Source organism: Oryctolagus cuniculus, chromosome 13 (assembly GCF_964237555.1).
Source record: "Oryctolagus cuniculus chromosome 13, mOryCun1.1, whole genome shotgun sequence".
NCBI lineage: Eukaryota > Metazoa > Chordata > Mammalia > Lagomorpha > Leporidae > Oryctolagus > Oryctolagus cuniculus.
The window spans coordinates 19,913,168-19,931,282 of NC_091444.1; the positions used below are offsets into that span (position 1 = coordinate 19,913,168).

Sequence of the window (18,115 nt, forward strand, 5' to 3'; positions counted from 1 at the left end):
TGTTGTGCAGAACCGGACCAGGGTCTGGCACGCAGCGAGCACTAAAGAAGCGGTTCCTATCATGAAAGATCTTCATCACCACACAGTGCTGTGGCGGAGCAGGGACTTGGGGAGTGGAAGCCACTTGTTCAGACCCACGGGGCCACTCAGCCACAGTTAACAAGATTCCCCAGGGGCAGGCGTGTGGCACAGCCGTCACACTGCTGCCTGGGATGCTCACATCCCATACAGCAGTGCCTGGGCTCGAGTTCTGGCTACTCCACTTCCGATCCAGTTCCCTGCTAAAGCACCCTGGGACACAGTGGATGATGGCCCAAGGACTTGGGTCCCAGCCACCCATGTGAGAAGCCCCGATGGAGTTCTAGGTTCCCAGCTTCAGTCTGGCCCAGCACTGGGCTGTTGCAGACATTTGGGGAGTGAACCAGAGGATGGAAGATCTCCTGTGTCTGTTTCTGTCTGTCTGCCCTCTAGCTCTCTGCAGTCCAAAGAAAATGAAAACAAATAAAATTTTAAATGGACCACCCAGCTCCTAACTCAGTCCTGATATGATGTAGTGCACACACACTAAGAACCAGGATTAGAATACACCAGAAAGGCCACTGCGGCCAAGATACACGAAACTTGGCCCTGAAGACAAGCCCTATCTCCCCTGGGTTCTCCGACCCTCAATTAAGACTACCTTGGGGGGCAGCATTATGGCACAACAGGTTAAAACGCCAGTTGCAATGCCCACATCCCATACCAGAGTTCCTGGGATGGAATCCTGCCTCTGCTTCCAATCCAGCTTCCTGCTAACACGCCAGGGAGGCAGCAGGCAGTGGCTCAAGTGCTTGAGTTCCCGCCACTCTACGTGGGAGACCCAGCTAGGGCTCCTGACTCCTTGCTTCGGTTTGGCCTAGCCCTGGCTGTCACAGGCATTTGGGGAGGGAATCAGCAAATGGAAGACCTTTCTTTCTGTGTCTCTCCTTCACTCTGCCCTTCAAATAAAGAATAAACAAACTTAAAAAAAAAAAAGTACCTTGGATCTCCCCCAGGCCAGGGCGCAGGGACCCAGTGCCATAAGCAGAGGGGGCGGGGAACTAAAGGGGTGAGGGCTTGGATGTGGAGCAGCAAAGGAGAGAGGGGGGCTGGCCTCATGTCTGAGTGACACAGGATGGGGGACAGAAGAAACACACTAGGAGCCTCACCGGGGCAGCGGAAATCCGGCGGTTCTTGCCAGGCGTGGCGTTCTTTCGGTTGGCGTAGCGGGAGGCGTAGGTGCGTGGGGGCACCTGCGGGGGCATGGTCTTGCTCCGGGCCACGGGCTTCCCAGGGGTGTCCTTGCCAAAGTCCAGAGGCCCTCGGCCCTCCTTCCAGTCCCGGGTGGCATCGCGCAACAGCTCTGCGTCATAGGTTGACTTCAGGTTGAGCCTCGTAATCGCATCATTGATACCGTCATAGTCCACAGGCCCCAGGAGGCACCCCTGACCCCCGCCTGCTGGTGGCTCGTCCTCTTTCAGGATCTGAGGACCTAGCAGCTTGCCTGGCGGCTGTTCAACCAAGGAAAACGTGTTGATGTCATTGGGCTGGGAGGTCTTGGAGGGTGAAGGGGACCCCTTTCTGGGAGGCAGGGGAGGGGTGTCCCAGATAGAGACCCGGGGGGGCAGAGGGGGTGGGGACAGTTTCTTGCAGGAGCCATCTACGTCCGCTGGTCCTGGGGACAAGGAAAGGCCCCCATCGGAACCATCGAAAATGTAGAGATAGTCTCCAGACAGGGAGCCCTTGGACCAGGGATCCGGGCCAGGCTGGGGGCCCTGGGAGGCAGGGTGGCCGGGCAGCCCTTCCTGTGGGGAGAGCGAGTTGTAATTGAGGGTAGGATCAGAGCCAGAGAGACCGCGGAAGAGCTTGAGGTCACTGCGCCTTCCTGTGGGCTTGTTGTAGAAGTCCAAGGCAGGCTCGTCCCAGCTGATGAGCGAGCGGTCTGCGCTCTGCTTGGCCTTGCTCTCCTCCTTGTCGTGCCGGAGCCGGGACAGAGCGTCATACTCCATCTGCAGGGCTTCGGCCATCGCCAGCTCCTTCCGGCTGATGCCCACTGACTCCAGGGACTTCCAGTGCTCCCCATCGCCCTGAGTCGAAGACATGGTGAGGACGGGGGGCACAGGAGACAAGGACGCCTTCTATTTCCTGCTGGTGCCAGGTCTGCGGGGTTGTGGCATGGTGTCTGGGCACCTGCAGACAAGGGGGGAGTATCAGTCATTCAGTCATAATGAGAGACTTAGCAATAATCTGGTGTCCATGACATAGCCTGGGCCCATACCTGCTTCTTCAGTGCCCACAGCAGATGGAAAGAAACAGAAAGATGGAGGAGGAGGATCCCAAAACCACTGTATCTATCACACCCAGCCCCTCCCCCATCCAAGTACACGGGTCTGTGTCTACACATCCATACTACCGCGCCCACCCACCGACGCATATCTCCATCTCTGGTCCCTAACCCACAAACGTCATCTCTCTCTTATGTGCCCTGAGACAGACACACATGCACTTCCATCCACACAGAGGAAAAGATGGGCAAGAGGCTCTTCGGTCTGTTTAAAGAGAGCTCCCACGCTTCCACGTGCTGCTGGTGGGGAATGCAAACACTTTGGAAAACAGGCAGCTTCCTAAAAAGATAAACAGACACCTACCACTAACTCCACTAACCCACTCACGGTGGTCCAGGAGAATGCAGGCATATGTCCACGCAGAGGCACAGACAGAGTGTTCACAGCAGCTCTGTGTGTAACATCGGAAACTGCAAACAACCCGATGTCTGTCCACAGGCGAATGGATTTCTTAAATAAAATGTGATATGAATCGAATACCACTCGGCAATGAAAACCAAAGAATTAGCGCTGCAATAGCGTGGATATATCGCAGAGTAACCATGCTGAGTAAAAGAAGCGGCCAGAGTGTGAGCACAGGTGAGTCCATCAAATTCTGGAAAACAAAGGCTAATCGACAGGGACAAAAAGTAGGCTGGGGAAGGAATGGAAAGAGATGCAGTGAGGGCCGGCGCTGTGGCGTAGTGGGTAAAGCCGCCGCCTGCAGTGCCGGCATCCCATATGGACGCCGGCTCAAGTTCTGGCTGCTCCACTTCCAATCCAGCTCTCTGCTGTGGCCTGGGAAAGCAGTAGAAGATGGCCCGAGCCCTTGGGCCCCTGCACCCGCATGGGAGACCTGGAAGAAGCTCCTGGCTTTGGATTGGCACAGTTCCAGCCTTGTGGCCATCTGGAGAGTGAACCAGCAGATGGAAGACCTGTCTTTCTCTCTCTCTCCTTCTCTCTCTGCCTCTGCCTCTCTGTAACTCTGCCTTTCAGATAAATAAATAAATAAATCTTTAAAAGAGAGAAAGAGAGAGAGAGAGACAGAGAGACAGAGAGAGAGAGAGAGATGCAGTGACCAAGTGGTATAACTTTCGGGGCTGATGTGTACGTTCATGATTTTGATCATGGAGGTGCATCCAGCAGTATATTCAAGTGTCAAGACCTATCAAGCTGGACTTTGTATATAGCGTATGGTAGGTCAACCACACCTCAATAAAGCTGTAAACGGAACGCACAGCAGGGCCCTATTAAACAGACCTCGTAATTACTCAGACTACACAGGCTCCTCCCAGAATACACCACTGCGTGCAATAAAACAAAGCTTGCCAACAGGTGAGGGCCAGGGGCCAGATGGATTACAGATGTGCCAAAATACTGACGGCCGCTGGCCAGCTGCCTCCAGCCACACGCAGGCCCTGCACTTACTCGGACGCTGATACCCTTTTCTTTAGAAGCCACAACATGAAAACAGTTAAGAGGCACTGGACAGTTGGTCGTAATGACAAGGTTAGTCTGTGCTGTGGTTCTCAATCCAGCCACATATGAAAACTCGGGGGGCCTTTTTTTTTTTTTTAACTTATTTATTTAGAAGGCGAGTAACAGAGAGGGAGAAATTGTCCATCCTCTGGCACACTCTAAATGCCTACAACAGCAAGGGCTGGGCCAGGCAGAAATCAAGAGGCAAGAACTCCATCTTGGTCTCCCATGTGGATGGCAAGGAACCAAGCACTTGAGCCATCCCCTGCTGACTTCCCAGGAAGCTGGGTCAGAAACAGAACAGCCAAGACTTGAACCAATCGGGCAGTCCATCAGTCCCATATGCGACACAGGTGTCCCAAGCAGCAGCTTTACCCACAGCCTACAATGCCAGCCCCTGGGGGATTTTTTTTTAGAGTACTGATTCTTTTTTTTTTTTTTTAAGATTTATTTATTTATTTGAAAGTCAGAATTACACACAGAGAGAGGAGAGGCAGAGAGGTCTTCCATCCCTTGGTTCACTCCCCAATTGGCCACAACGGCTGGAGCTGCGCCAATCTGACGAAGCCAGGAGCCAGGAGCTTCCTCCGGGTCTCCCACATGGGTGCTGGGGCCCAAGGCCTTGGGTCGTATTTGCTTTCCCAGGCCATAGCAGAGAGCTGGATCGGAAGCGGAGCAGCCGGGACTCGAACTGGCACCTATATGGCATGCCGGCACTTCGGGCCAGGACATTAACTCACTGTGCCACAGTGCCAGCCCCTAGAGTACTGATTCTAATATGAGGGGCTGGAGCTGTGGTTAGAAGGTCAGACCTTCACTTGCAGAGTCGGCACCCCACATGGGCACTGGTTCTAGTCCCGGCTGCTCCACTTCCAATCCAGTTCCCTGCTGGTGCACCTGGGAAAGCAGAAGCTGGCCCAAGTGCTTGGGGCCCTGCACCCATACAGGAGACCTGCAAGAAGCTCAGGGCTCCTGGTTTCAGACTGGCCCAGTCCCAGTGATTTCAGTCATCGGGGGAGGGAACCAACAGACAGAAGGTCAATTTCTCTCTCTGTCTCCTTATCTCTAACTTTCAAATAAATAAATTTTTTTAAAAAAAAGAGAGATTCTAATTTGATTGGTTTGTGGCAGAGTAATGGTGTTTTTAAAAACTCCCCCAAGAGATTCTAGTCTGTCACTGAAGCTGAGATGCATGGACACGGATGTGCACGTGTTGGCGGGGGGATTAGGTTGGGAGAGGTCAGTGTGAAGTAGTCACCACTGTCCCTTGGCACCAGCAGCCAAGAAGTTTACAATCTTGTCAAATTCTCAGACATGGTCATTGCACCATCCTGCTTTACCCACCAGGAAATAAACAGGAGAAGCACATCCCCCTCCCGACTTGGAAGCTGGACATGTCAACAGGAACAAGGTTCAGCTAGATTCATATTGTTTGTTTTAGGATTCATTCACGTATTTGAAAGGCAGAATTAACAGAGAGAGATTGATCTTCCACTCATTGGTCACACCCCAAATGGCTACAACGGCCAGGACTGCACTAGACCAAAGCCAGGAGCCTGGAACTCCAACCGGGTCTGCCACATGCATGCAGGGGCCCAAGCACTCGGGCCATTTTCCATTGCTTTCTCAGAAGCATCAGCAGACGGCTGGATCAGAAGTGGAGTGGTTAGGACTCAAACCCTTGCTCATATGGGATGCCGGTGTCACGGATGGTGGCTGAACCCACTGTGCCGCAACACCAGCCCCTCAGCTAGATTCCGGAGTGGCAAGTTCTATTAGATTCAAAACAAGGCAGGACAAGGGTCTCCCTTCACCGAGGGTGGACTCCCAGGCCCCAGGCCTGAAGGGCCATGGCTGGCCCAGGAGACCTGACAATGACGGCACTTCCGGGTCAGTTCCCAGAGGCAGAAGGGACCAGGAGCAGCCTCCAGGGATCGGCGTGGTTCTCTCGTGAGCCCACGGCCTGTGGGGTTTCCGCACCCTTCCACAGCTGCTTGCAGACTCCTCCTTACCCTCAGTGGGCACCAGGGAGTCTTGCAACTTGAAATTCCCAGGGGCCGGAAAGGCAGATGGTGACGCCCAGAACCTGGCTGCTGGGGGCTGGGAAAGAGGTCCCAGGTAAAGGAGCCCTCGCACTTCACAGACAGGAGCCACTAGATAAATGCTCAAAGCTGGACTGAGTTTAAGCCTTTCCATCCAGAAAACGACGTGCTCAGCCCCGAGCGAGGAGAAGCAGGGCACTAAGATCGGCCTCAGCCGGGCACCACGCGAGGACAGCGGAGGCCCCTGGAGGTCACCCCTCTGCCTCCTGCCGCTCCTGCAGCATGAGCTTGTCCACACCTGCGCTCAGCCTTGCCTCCTCCCGTGCGGTCCCCAGGAAAGCAGGTGCCACCTCGCATGCAGACACAACCCTGTCCTTGCCCCTCCCCTCAGAAATGCTCCATAGATTCCCCCGCCCTCTCCCGGGTCTCCAACCCCTCCTCCTCATCTTGCTTCTTCTCTTCTGTGCATAATTATGCCTCTCCTGTGGACGGGAGGAAGGATGGACAGATGGACGGGAGTGCGGATGGACAGACGGATGGGAGTTAGAAAACTAACCCTAAATCCCTCCCCCGGACTTCCTGTTCTTCCTTCCCTTCTGAGGCAGCTCCAGAAGCGAGTGGAAGACACTTGATGTCTACACGTTCTCGCTTTTCATTTAATCGCTCTCTTCTTCAGATCTTTTTTTAAAAAAATATTTATGTGTTTGAAAGGCAGAAGTGACACAGAGAAGGAGAGACAGAGACAGAGATCCTCCATCTGCTGGTTCACTCCCCAAATGGCCACAACGGCCAGGGCTGGGCCAGGCAGAAGCCAGGAGCCAGGAGCTCCATGCAGACCTCCCACATGGGTGGCAGGCACCCAACCACTGGAGCCGTCGCCCGCTTCCTCCCACAGTGCACATCAGCAGGAAGCTGGGTCAGAAGTGGAGGTAGGACGGGAGGGGGGTGTCCCCAGTGACAGCTTCACGCCTGCAGAACTCTTTACCCTTGAACTCACTGCAAGCCAGCACCTGCCCCAACAGGCCACCGACGGGCTCCAGCAACCGTGCCGGTGGCACAGCACAGAAGGCATTTATTCCCCCCTGCCCAGACACTGCACCGCTCCGCCTCCTCTCGCCCAGGCCGTCAGGGCACTGTGGCTTCCTCTGTTTCCCACTCCTTTCTGTCCCCCTCTTCCTTTGTCCTGCCCGACACGCCAGTGTTGGCTCAGACACCCCCGCCCCCACCACGTACATTCAAGCAACCTGCTCCCTTCTCGTTTCCTAGTCCTGCCACTCGCAGGCGGGTGATCCCACCCACATCTCAAAGTGCACGTGGTCCTTTCCTCCCAAACCCTGCTTGGTCACCCAGTCCCTGGAGCCAGGAACCCTACAGTCCCTCTGCGTTCCTCCCAGACCCACTGACCAAGCCCTCCCATCCCCAGCCACTCGTTCCCAAGGACTTGAAACCTCTGTGACCTGCTTCAACTTCTCCCTCCGGAGGCACGCCTATCCCAGTGCTAGCTGCCTGTGCAACTTGAACTCGACCTTGACCTTGCTCAGACCAGAGTCATCAGGAAGCGTTGCTGGAAACCCTCTGATGGGACTGCTTCCCTATCCTGCCAAGAGAGAGGTCCTAAAATAGTTCAAAGTCTCACATTTATGGATCTGCCACCTCCACTCACTCAAGTTCAAGATTCACTTCAGTCCCACTGAGAAAAACGAACCCATATGGAAGGAAGGGCAGTGGGACTTTTCGGAGACAGTGACCACAGCCAGGTGGTAACCTCCCTCAAGGTCCTTCAAGTACAGGCCTGGGTTTCTAAGACGGACTGGGCTGGGCTGGGCACCTCTAAGCAGGTGCACAGGTGAACAAGGAAACCGCACCGAGTGACCTCCAGCTCTGGATTCTGTGATGCAAACCTACTGATCCTCTTCAGTCACTTCTCTCAGGGGACTCCGAAGTCACAGGAAATAGAACGAAAGGCCCGAGGGTGATCCAAGCAGCCCTCAGTCCCGCGGGTCTTCCCAGACTGGAATTCAGACCAAGGCAAGCTGAGCTACGCCACGGTAACCACCATCTTTCTGGCGCTGGGCCAGGACGCCACCTACGGCCTCACCACAGGGAGGCACGCCCAGCCCGCTGACCGCTCGCATGCCGGAGGCCACCCTGGCAGCCGCTCCTGCCCACAGGCTCAGCACTCGGCTCACTCTGACGCTCAGAGCTGGAGGTGTGGTGAGGTCACAGGACCAACAGCATCCTCTAGGCTCTGGGAGGGCCCCCCCAGGACTCCCCCAGGGCAAGCAGAGGCTCAGCCAGGCACGAGGAAATCAGAGGGGGAACACGAGGGGAGGTAGCAAGCAGTCCCAACCACCCTGGGGCAGAGCCAGGGGGCTTCCCCTAGGAGCTCAAGCCTCAGGGTGAAGAAATAGGAGAGTGCAAGCCGACAAGGAGGGGGCGTGAACCGGCCCAGGTGAGCAGTCCACACACGCCTCTGACATCTGCAGTGTCACATGATACTCCATAAACACGGACAAGTACTAGGGGTTGGTCAAGACTCCCCACCTCCTTTGGACAGGCAGAGTTAGACGGTGAGAGAGAGACAGAGAGAAAGGTCTTCCTTCTGTTGGTTCACCCCCCAGATGGCCGCCACGGCCAGCACACTGCGCCAACGCGAAGCCAGGAGCCAGGTGCTTCCTTCTGGTCTCCCATGTGGGTGCAGGACCCAAGCACTTGGGCCATCCTCCACTGCCTTCCTGGGCCACAGCAGAGAGCTGGCCTGGAAGAGGAGCAACCAGGACAGAATCCGGCGCCCCGAGCAGGACTAGAACCCGGGGTGCTGGCGCCGCAGACGGAGGATTAGCCTAGTGAGCCGCGGCGCCGGCCAGTCAAGATTTATTTTTTTTTTTAAAGAAATGTTTAAGGAGATGGAGATGCCAACCAAATTTTATCATCATACCCTGGATTATCACACTGTACTCCATACATATGCATGTTAAAAAAATAATGAGATGATGACTGGATAGAGGGAGGGATGGAGGTATAGATAAGTGATAAATACAGCAAAACAGTAGTTCTTGTTTTTTTTCTAAAAGATTTATTTATTTATTTATTTGAAAGGCAGAGTTTAGGAGAAAGAGAATTTCCATCTGATGGTTCACTCCCCAAATAGCCACAATGACCAAGGCTGGGCGGGGCCAAAACCAGGTGCCAGGAGCTTCTTCCAGGTCTCCCACGTGGGTGCAGGGGTCCAGGCACTTGGACCATCTTCCACTGCTTTCCCAGGTGCATTAGGAGGGAGCTGGATTGGAAGTGGAGCAGCCAGGATCCTAACTGGAACTCATATGGGATGTGGCGACGCAGGCAGCAGCCTTACCTGCTGTACCACAAGGCCGGCCCCAAAATGACAGCTCTTAAATCCAGAGGTGCATGTGTGTGAAAATGTCCACACGTTTGGCGGGGCCAGCTTGAGCTGCCACTGGCCATGCCGGCAGCCCACATGGGAGCGCTCGTGCAAATCCCGCCTGCTCTGCTTCCTATCCGGCTTCCTGCTGATGCACCTGGGAAGGCAGAAGGCGGCCCGAGTGCCTGAGCCCCGGCCGCCCATGTGAGAGATCCTGATGTGGTTGTTCTGGACTCCTGGCTTTGGCCTGGAACAGCCCAGGTCACTGTGGCCATTTGGGAGTGAACCAGCAGATACAAGATCTCCCTCTCTCTCTCTCTCTCTCTCTGGCTTTCAAATAAATAAATCTTTAAAGAAAAAAAAAAAAGCCTCCAATTTTATTTTCCAGGGGTGGGGCCCATGCACCAAGCATTTTAGGAGTCAAGGTCTCGTGTTCCCTGCTCCCCCTTCTCCAGCTGGGTTCCTCTGTCGCCTCTGCTGGGTGACACACTGGACATCACTCTGTCCCCTTGGCTCTTTTCTAGGGCAAGGAGAGTCAGTGAGATAGCAAGCAGCCGTGTGGGTCCCAGGAGAGAGGGTCTTTGCCACTATGCAGCCCCTCCAGGAAGAGGCGGCTGGGGCCAGGACCACCATGTGCCACAACTCCAAGGAGCACCCCACGTACTGTATTCCACATGAAGGACACACCCTGAACACAAGAAAAAAGACCACGAGTGGCAGGTGCTGCGGCGCCGTGGGCTAAGCTGCCGCTGGCATCCCATACTGAAGTGGCCGTTCAAGTCCCCGCTGCTCCACATCCAATCCAGCTCTCTGCTAGTGCATCTGGGAAGCGATGACGACTCGAGAATCTGAGTCCCTGCTGCCCACGCAGGAGAGCCGGATGGAGTTCCTGGCTCCTGGTTTAACCCTGGCGCAGCCTTGGCTGTTACAGCCATTTGGGGAGTGCCAGCAAATGGAAGATTCTTTCTCTCTTCCTCCCTCTCTGTTACACTCTTCCTTTCAAATAAAGAAATAAATCTTTAAAAAGAGACGGGGAGGGAGGGAGGGAGAGAGAGAGAGAGAGAGAGAGGCCGGCCACGAATGGCCCCTCCTGGTGCTCTGCAGTCGCTGGCCATGGCTGTGTCCCTCCCAGTGTCTCTCTGACAGCAGCTGCAAATCCTCTCAAAGGCCAGCTAGGGCCAGTTTCCTTTCACCACCTGCATGCACTAATTGTTAACATTTTTCCACATTTGCTCTCTTTCTGCTGAACCATTTGCAAGATGCAAATCCTTTGTCTTTAAATATTTCAGCCTGAATCTCCCAAGAACTAGGACATGTCTCCTATATAAACACAGCGCCGTTAGCACGCCCCCACATTCAACACTCACACGATACTACTATCTAATTCCAATGACTGCACTCTCATCTCCAGTGGTCCTGACTCAGTGGAACGAGTCCCTGCACTCCGTGTATTTCCAAAGCCCCGCGGCAGTTAGGGGCAGTTAGGATGCGCTGTTGGCTTTGATCCCATACCCTAGGGTTCCAGAATTCTCAGGATGACAAGAAGGGACTGGGTGAAGAGACCCCAAAAAGCACCAGGCAGTCAGATGGCGAGGGAAGAGGACAGCCTTTTGGCTGAGCTGGTCGGTGCCAGGGTCCCAGCATCACCAGGCACCAAACTCAGGCCACACAGCTGCCCACAGATGGCCAGGGGCTGGCCAGGGAGGCAATGGGGTGAGGGCAGAGCCACACAATGGTTCAGAGTCAAAGGGTGCAGAGAAAGGGGGGGCATCCCCTCCAGTGGGGCTGGCTCTGTGCCAGGGCGGCTGCAGCCCTGAAGTCACCGGGTGGAGGGACGTCCTGCTGTCCCTCTCAAGCCACACTGCGTGGGACTGAGAACCTCAGTGGGTCTGGGTCACCTCCTCATCCTGACCACAGGTCTGGACCCCAGTGGGTGGAGAGTACCAGTCACGCGCCATGCGAGGCACCTGCACATCTGAACACTGCAGATAGTCACAGGACCGTGGAGCAAGTCTAGGGAGCTTCCGACCTCACACTGGGACCGACATACACAGAAACCACACAGGCAGGCACTGCATGCCCTGTCCCATCTTCACCAGCGGAGACATCGGCCAGCTCTCAAGCAAGGGGGTGACAAACGATGGAGGGTCTCAAGCCCCCCGCACTGGCCAATCGATTTCCAGGGGTTTGTTACTAAGGGAAGAGAACTCGTTCTAGGACTGCCCAAGGAAGGGATTTTTAGTGCCTCCCCTTAGGGCAGGCAGGGCCCAGGAGTTCGAAGCCCTGAGGATTCAACCCCCCTGGCTTCCAGACGTTTCCTTTCCTGCTTCTCTCCATTCCCCCAACACCCACACCCAAATTCCCACCAGCTTTGCAGCCGGGGACCCTGACCCCGCCTCTGCAGCCACACACCTGCTGCCTGGTCCCAGAGAGCACGCCCTGCGACTCCTCCAGCAGGACGCCTGCCAAGGTCAAGCAGGCCAGCTCCCTGCCTCCAACAGATGTGTATGTGAGCCCTGCTTGCTTATTTAAAAGCCCCAGGTTTTATGCAGCCCAAGAAGCCCGTGTGATATCAGATCCACGGCTGAATCACGTGCGCCCACAGTGTCTTTCTCTTCTGCAGCCTGCTCCCTCGGCAGCTCTCATCGAGTCCCAGATGTGAGGAGACAGAAAACAGCCGCTGTGTTTTCTCCCGACTCATCGTCCCCCTTCTAGTGTCCTCACGGCCAGGTCAAAGCGGCCCCGTGTGGCCCCGTGTGGCTCCGTGTTGCCCACCGTGCCTCTCGTCCCGGGGTGCACCTTGCACTCGTAGTTTGAAGCCAAAGCAGATACTTAGTAAAGGGCTTCCTGGGTCCTAGATGAGCAGAGGGCAGGTTTTAGGAGCCTGGGGGACATGGTTAGAGACCAGGTCTGCAGGCATTACTGGCTTTAACTCAGCCCACGTGTACAGCCGGCGCTGGGCGCAGGCACGCAGAATCCTTGAGATCAGAGCTCCTGCCGCGCTGGCTACAGGTTCTGGGCTCCGAGCATGACGAGAAGCAGGGATGGAAGAGGTGAGGCAGCCAGTGGCTCCTCTCAAAACTTTCCTTCCTCTACAGCCCGAGATTTGGATCGCGGGGCCGGGGAGCAGCAGCTGGCAATCAGCTGAATGGAACATTGGGCGGAGAGGGAAGAAAAGGCTTGGCAGCTTGGGTTTCCAAGCTAAGAATCATCCAGGCAGCCAGAGTTGCCACATCTCCTCTGTCTGCTCCCCACTTCCTGCCTTTGGCTTCCTCCCCGCTGTCGACATGGCCCCAGGTTCCCTCTAAGGAACAGAGTGGTTACGCTCCCTCACCCTCCAGAGAAGGGTGCAGGGACAGGATGGCAGGGGGAGAGGGTGCCTGGATAATGACCTCCCCTTACTGACCTTGGCCTCCAGTGAAGGACTCGTGAGGACACCTCTCTCCATGCAAGTTTTGCACCCCCCAAATCAGAAAAACCATGGCCACATTTCCAAACTGCCACGTGCAGGGAAGCCTGGACACTGAAGACATGGCAGAGAGGCCACGGGAGCACACAGGAAGCTGCTCCCAGGGGCTGGGACCTGGAAACAGGCGCCCAGGGACACAGCCGCTCTCTCCAGTCCTGGTCCCCCGTCTGTCCTCCTCCTCACCTTCCACACACTATTTGCTGGTAGCCAGCTGAGGTCTCCTACAGGGCCCAGCTGGTCACCTCCTGCCCCAGTTCAGCTTCCCCAGCTCCTGCCCTTGGCAATCCAGTTCCCCAGGATTCCTGCTTGGGCGGGGACTTCTCCCGGGAGAAGGCCACCCCGTAGGACAGGATCCACAAGGCAGGTGGCAGCTGCTGCCGCCCAGCCGGGGCACCAAGCAAGGGCAGATCGTGCAGGGAAGGCCCTGCTTCGCCTGGACAGCCCACCGAGGGCAGCAGCGTCCCGGGGGGCCATCTCACAGGGCGGTGCCCACCAGCTGGGCCAGCGCGTCAGCTCTGCAAACAGCAAGGAGGCGGTGCTGAGGGCCCCCCGCCCCCCCTCCCCGGCCCCGGCCAGCAGGGGGACCCGTGTCAGGGCAGAGGCCATGGAATCCCAACATTGCGGCCACCCTCCGGGAGAAGGGCATGGCTGCCAGAGGCCAACACTTCCGGGAGCGCCTCCACCGCACCCGCGTGTGACAACTCTGCGGTGTTTTGCAGCGGCGCCTTTCGTCTGTTCCAGTGGAGGGTGGCGAGAGCCACTAGGCAGAAGTGGCTTGGCCCTGGGTCTGTCCCTGGGGCACTGCAGGGCTGGGAAGGACCCATACACCCGATGCTGGGAAGGGTCTCACAGCAGTGACACAGGCACCGTCCTGGCCCTGGCACAAGCACACACTCGGCACCGACGTGCCAGGGCCTGGCACCGCCAGGAGGACCAAGGCCTGCAGAGCCCTGAGCGGGCCGGCAGCCCCATGCGGTGGTGCTACCTGAGGGAAGGGTGGGGTGGCCGCCTGCAGGCCTGGGTGCGGACTGGGACAGGCGTGTGTGGGCTGACAGACACCTGCTGGGCTCCGAGGAGGGCCGAGGTCAGTGAGGCAGAAAAAGGCAAGCCAGCCACCCATGGGAAACCGGATGAGGCCCAACCAGGTCCTCACACCGCTGCGGGGACAAGCTCCGTCCCTGCCTCTGGGGGGCGGAGGGAGGGCGGTTCAGTGTTGTCACAGTCCCCCAGACACCACACATTCCACACCAGCAAGCCAGGGCAGGTGTCATCTCAGCCACCCAAAGCCATGGTAACCACATCACTGCATGTGCCCCCCCACACCCTGTCTGCACGCACCTCCTCACCCCTCCCCTGCACTGCACGCCACTCACCCCATCCCCCAAACACACCCTCCAGCCCCCACCTTCACCATGCTCACCCTTGCCCATCACACCTGCCCCTGACACCCCAAGCCCCTGTGTCCCCTCAACACAACCCCCTCCCATCTTTAGCTCCCTGAGGACAGGAAGCTGACCTAGGCCCCATGACGTCACATTCCCAGTGTCAACGGGCAAAGAAGTCTGGGAAAAAGATGGAAAGTCAACCCTGGAAGAAAAGAAAACAGGTGTTGTCAGGTGGGGGGGCCCAGGCCTCTCCGGCCGCACTTCCTCCTTCATGTTCATAGGCTAGCTAGCTGGGAGGTAAGCCCCAGGGAGACATGGCCAGGACAGGCTGCAGGCAGCTGGGAGGTGAGCCCCCGGGAGACACAGCCAGGAAAAGGAGCCGCAGACAGAAGGGGTCAGTGAGGTGGGCCTAAGGGATGCCGGCCATTTCCTAAGTCAGGAAGGCATGCGGAAACTCTGGGGTGCCCTGGAGGATGGGGGACACAGGCTCTCCAGCAAAACCCTGTCCTTTGTCCCTCGGTCCAGAAGAAACCATAAAAAGCAAACAGCACCAAACAGCTGACACTCATTCACACAGGGGCGTGGCAGGCCAAGGTGCTGGCCCCTCCTGGGGACATCTGTATTTAAAAAGCAGAGTCTTTGTTTTGAGACGGCAGTGCCCACCCCAACAGGCCTTGGATGTGCCAAGAAGGTTCCCATTTTCGCTGGGAGCTACAGTCCTGTCGGGGCAGGCGGGGTGGGTCTCCAGGGCATGGCCTCCCCTGGTCTCAGCTCCTGAGCCCAGAAAATCTCTTATCCCCCCTAAACACAGTTCCCACCACGAGGCAACCTGTCCCTTTAAGTCGCTGACCCCCGCTGACCCCTGCCCTTGGCTATTGTTAGCCCCATGCAGGTGGCTCCCAGGCTTCCCCCAGCTCCCAAGCTGGAAGCCCCCACTCTTCCCGGCACCAGGCTGGAAGGACATCCTGCCGGAGTCAGACAAGGACACTGACTCCAGGGTGAGGCCAAGGGTGAAAGGGGAAACCCACTCGGGATGCGGGGCCCTAAGGAGACCTGAGAAGTAAGGCAGTCCCCGAGATAGCCTCTGAGGGTCCCAGGATCCCCAAACCTGGGTGGCAGTGACCCTGATGGTGCCAGGCGACGGGGGTCTTGCCCAGGTCACCCCCTAGATCTGCCACGGCAGTAGCTCTCGGCGTTCCCTGAGCCCGGCTCGCCTGCTCGTGTGCAACCAGGGATGGGCTCCCCATGCCCCAGTTCCCAATCCCACTTGACTGTGAGGGCTGCGAAGCCCTGCCCAGGGCTGGGTGCACCTGCCCCTTCCTCCTGCCCCCTCCCAGCTCAGCATGCTCAGAGGCCGCCCTGGTTAGTCCTCTTGCTCCTCACCCCAGACTCCCAGCATGCTGGGTGACTACAGCGCCGGCCTGGGCTCCGGGGGACAAGGCCAATACCTCTGCCTCCGTTGCTGATAAAACAAACCTGGGACATCTTGGTGGGTGGAGGGTCACAGAGATTTTCAAAGGAGAAAGTGGCTTTGGTGGCACAGAGAGTGGAGTGGCAAGGACTCGCGTCAGTTAGTTTTGGTGTGGCTTTGTTGCCCTGACGCCTGTCTGATGGCCTCTCCGACCATGGCCACAGGGAGGGCCCAAGGGAGACAGACCTCAGGTGTACCCTGGGCGAGGTCTGTACTGGAGCCCAGGCAGAGACGGGGCCCTGTGGCCCAGCACAGCACTCCTATTCCGTGAGCCCCTTCTTCACGGCTCGCTTGCCCATGTGACCCTTTCCAGGGTCTCCCGGGTAGCCACCATCAGAAGCTGCGGTATGACTGTCATGCAGGCCCCCTAGTGTCAACACGCCTACTTGTCGTCCTTGTAAAATGTGTCCCAAGAGTCCCTTGGGGCGGGGAGAGGGGACAGGCACGCAGAGTGCCTGCAGTGAGGGTGTACGCTCTGAGCAGAAGGCAGGCAGGGAGGTGGGGAGGAGGGGCAGGCTAAATCAATGCGGGCATCTCAGAAACAGAGGAAGGAAGCAGGCTTTTTTCTGCCCCTCCCCCGCCCCCGTGCCAGGTATTGTCTTATTTAATCCCCACTTCAGTCCTTAGATTATTATTCTTATTTTATGAATGAGGAAACAGGAAAAAGATTGAGTAATTTGCCCAAGGTCACGCAACACGTGAATTCTAGAATCAAGAGCTAAACTGAAACTCGTGTGAGCTCCAGACTCATCACCTTCTCCCCATCCTGCCCCGGAAACCCAGGCCCAGTGTACCTGACTGTGTGTTCACACTGATGCTAGCAATGGCTCTGGAAGAGCCCCGTGCCCTCCCAGACCCCAGAACACCGCACTCTCCCAGCCCGTCCCAACCACACACACAATGCACCGTTCTGCAGCCAAGAGGACCGACGGCCACAGAGGTGGCTCACGGATGGGAGCCGCAGGGGCGGGAGCAGAGCCCCCCACCCCAGCACTTTGCCCACCCCTCCCGGTCTGAACGTTCCCCACACAAGGGGAGCCCAGCCTTCCGGTCCTGCTGAAATGAGTGCACCCCTTCTCAACCCCCCACCCCCACCCCGTGAGCTCCCTTTCCCCAGCAAGCCTCCACCCTGCTGGTGCCTCCGGGGGAGTGAAGGCCGCGGCAGGTGGAGACACTGCACGGGGTGACTCGAGGGCCCCAGTGCTGCCCTCCAGGTTGGGATCTCCTGCATCACCACGGCCCAGAGCACACTTCTGAGAAGTTGCCAGCTCTCTGGATGCACTTGACTTCAGTCTGTTCTCAAGAAACCACATCCTCTCTCTCTTTAATGTAATTTATTTTAGGCTTTATTACTATTTTTAATTGATAAATCATAATTATATATATCTACGGGGTATCTATTCTCTAAATTTAAAAAAGGGGGTGGGCCTTTGGCCTAGCAATTAAGATGCGCACACCCCGTATCGGGGTGCCTGGGTTTGCTTCCGACTCCAGCTTCCTGCTAGGCTCATCCGGGGAGCAGCAGGCGATCACTCAAATGGTTGGGTTCCTGCCACCCAAACAGGAGACCCAGACTGAATTCTCAGCTCCTGGCTCAGTCCGCTGGCTGTCACAGACATTTGGAGAGCAAACCAGCAGATTGGAGCTCTTTTTGTCCCTCTATCTCTCTCAAATAAACTTAAAAAAAATTAAAACACACACACACACACACACACACAAAATGCTGCTTCTTAAAGCCGAGTGGAAGTCTGACGTCTCTGGCTAGGATGCCGAGATAACAGAATCGCCTTCTCCCAGCTTCTTCCAGCACCTGACTTGCAAACGATCTCTCCTTTCCCAGCCAGAATTCAATCCACTCTCAGGGTGCTCTGTCCCTTCACCCCCCTTCCCCTCTGGAAGACTGGAACGCGACGGGGGCTGGGCCGTCAGGGCCAACACAAGACTCCAACGTGTGGAAGGCCAGGTTGTGACCCGTGGGCGAGCATCAGGTCCCAGCACTGCTGGTCACCATGTGACCTTGGGAGAGTCCCTTCTCAGGCAAGGGACGGCCAAGGTGCTGTCCAGTTTACATGCTTTATGTGACCACAGGGAATGCAACAATAGTCCCTCCAAGGTCATGGCGGGAAACAGGTGCGCCACAAGGCGGACAGGAAAAGACCAAACCCGAAATCTGTAATTTTCCCAGGGCCAAATCCCAGCCCTGCCGCGAGGGGCTGGCCTCATGGTTTGACCTCAATGTCCCAAGACTTCTCTATCCACGGAAGGGGAGAGACAGAAATGAAAACGTGTGGAAGAGCAGCTAAGGCTGGAAGGAAGCCAGGGAATTCAACCCCCAGACATAGGCTGGACGGGGGCTGGGGAGAGATTTATCCCCAGGGTCCCTGTCCTTGGGAGGTTGCTGCCTTGTTCCCAGGTCTCATGGGGACATGTTTTGCAGCCTACCAGGAATCCACTGCGAATGAATTAATCCACAACTCCGCTGCCCCTCTCTGTTCTCCTAAGACCCTGTAAAACTCTCCGACGGTGGCACTGAAGCTACAAGCAC

General features: G+C 56.7%; 1 protein-coding gene across 2 annotated transcripts in view; it reads right to left on the reverse strand.

Annotated features, from left to right (window-relative positions):
• Positions 1-18,115, reverse strand: part of PIK3C2B (phosphatidylinositol-4-phosphate 3-kinase catalytic subunit type 2 beta) — a 62,008-nt gene that overhangs the window by 40,874 nt on the left and 3,019 nt on the right. For both annotated transcript variants that reach the window (XM_051821194.2, XM_002717574.5), the window contains exon 2: positions 1,188-2,208. In XM_051821194.2, coding sequence (XP_051677154.2) covers positions 1,188-2,120 — 933 coding nt within the window. In that variant the 5' untranslated portion in view covers positions 2,121-2,208. The remainder of the gene's footprint in view (positions 1-1,187; positions 2,209-18,115) is intronic.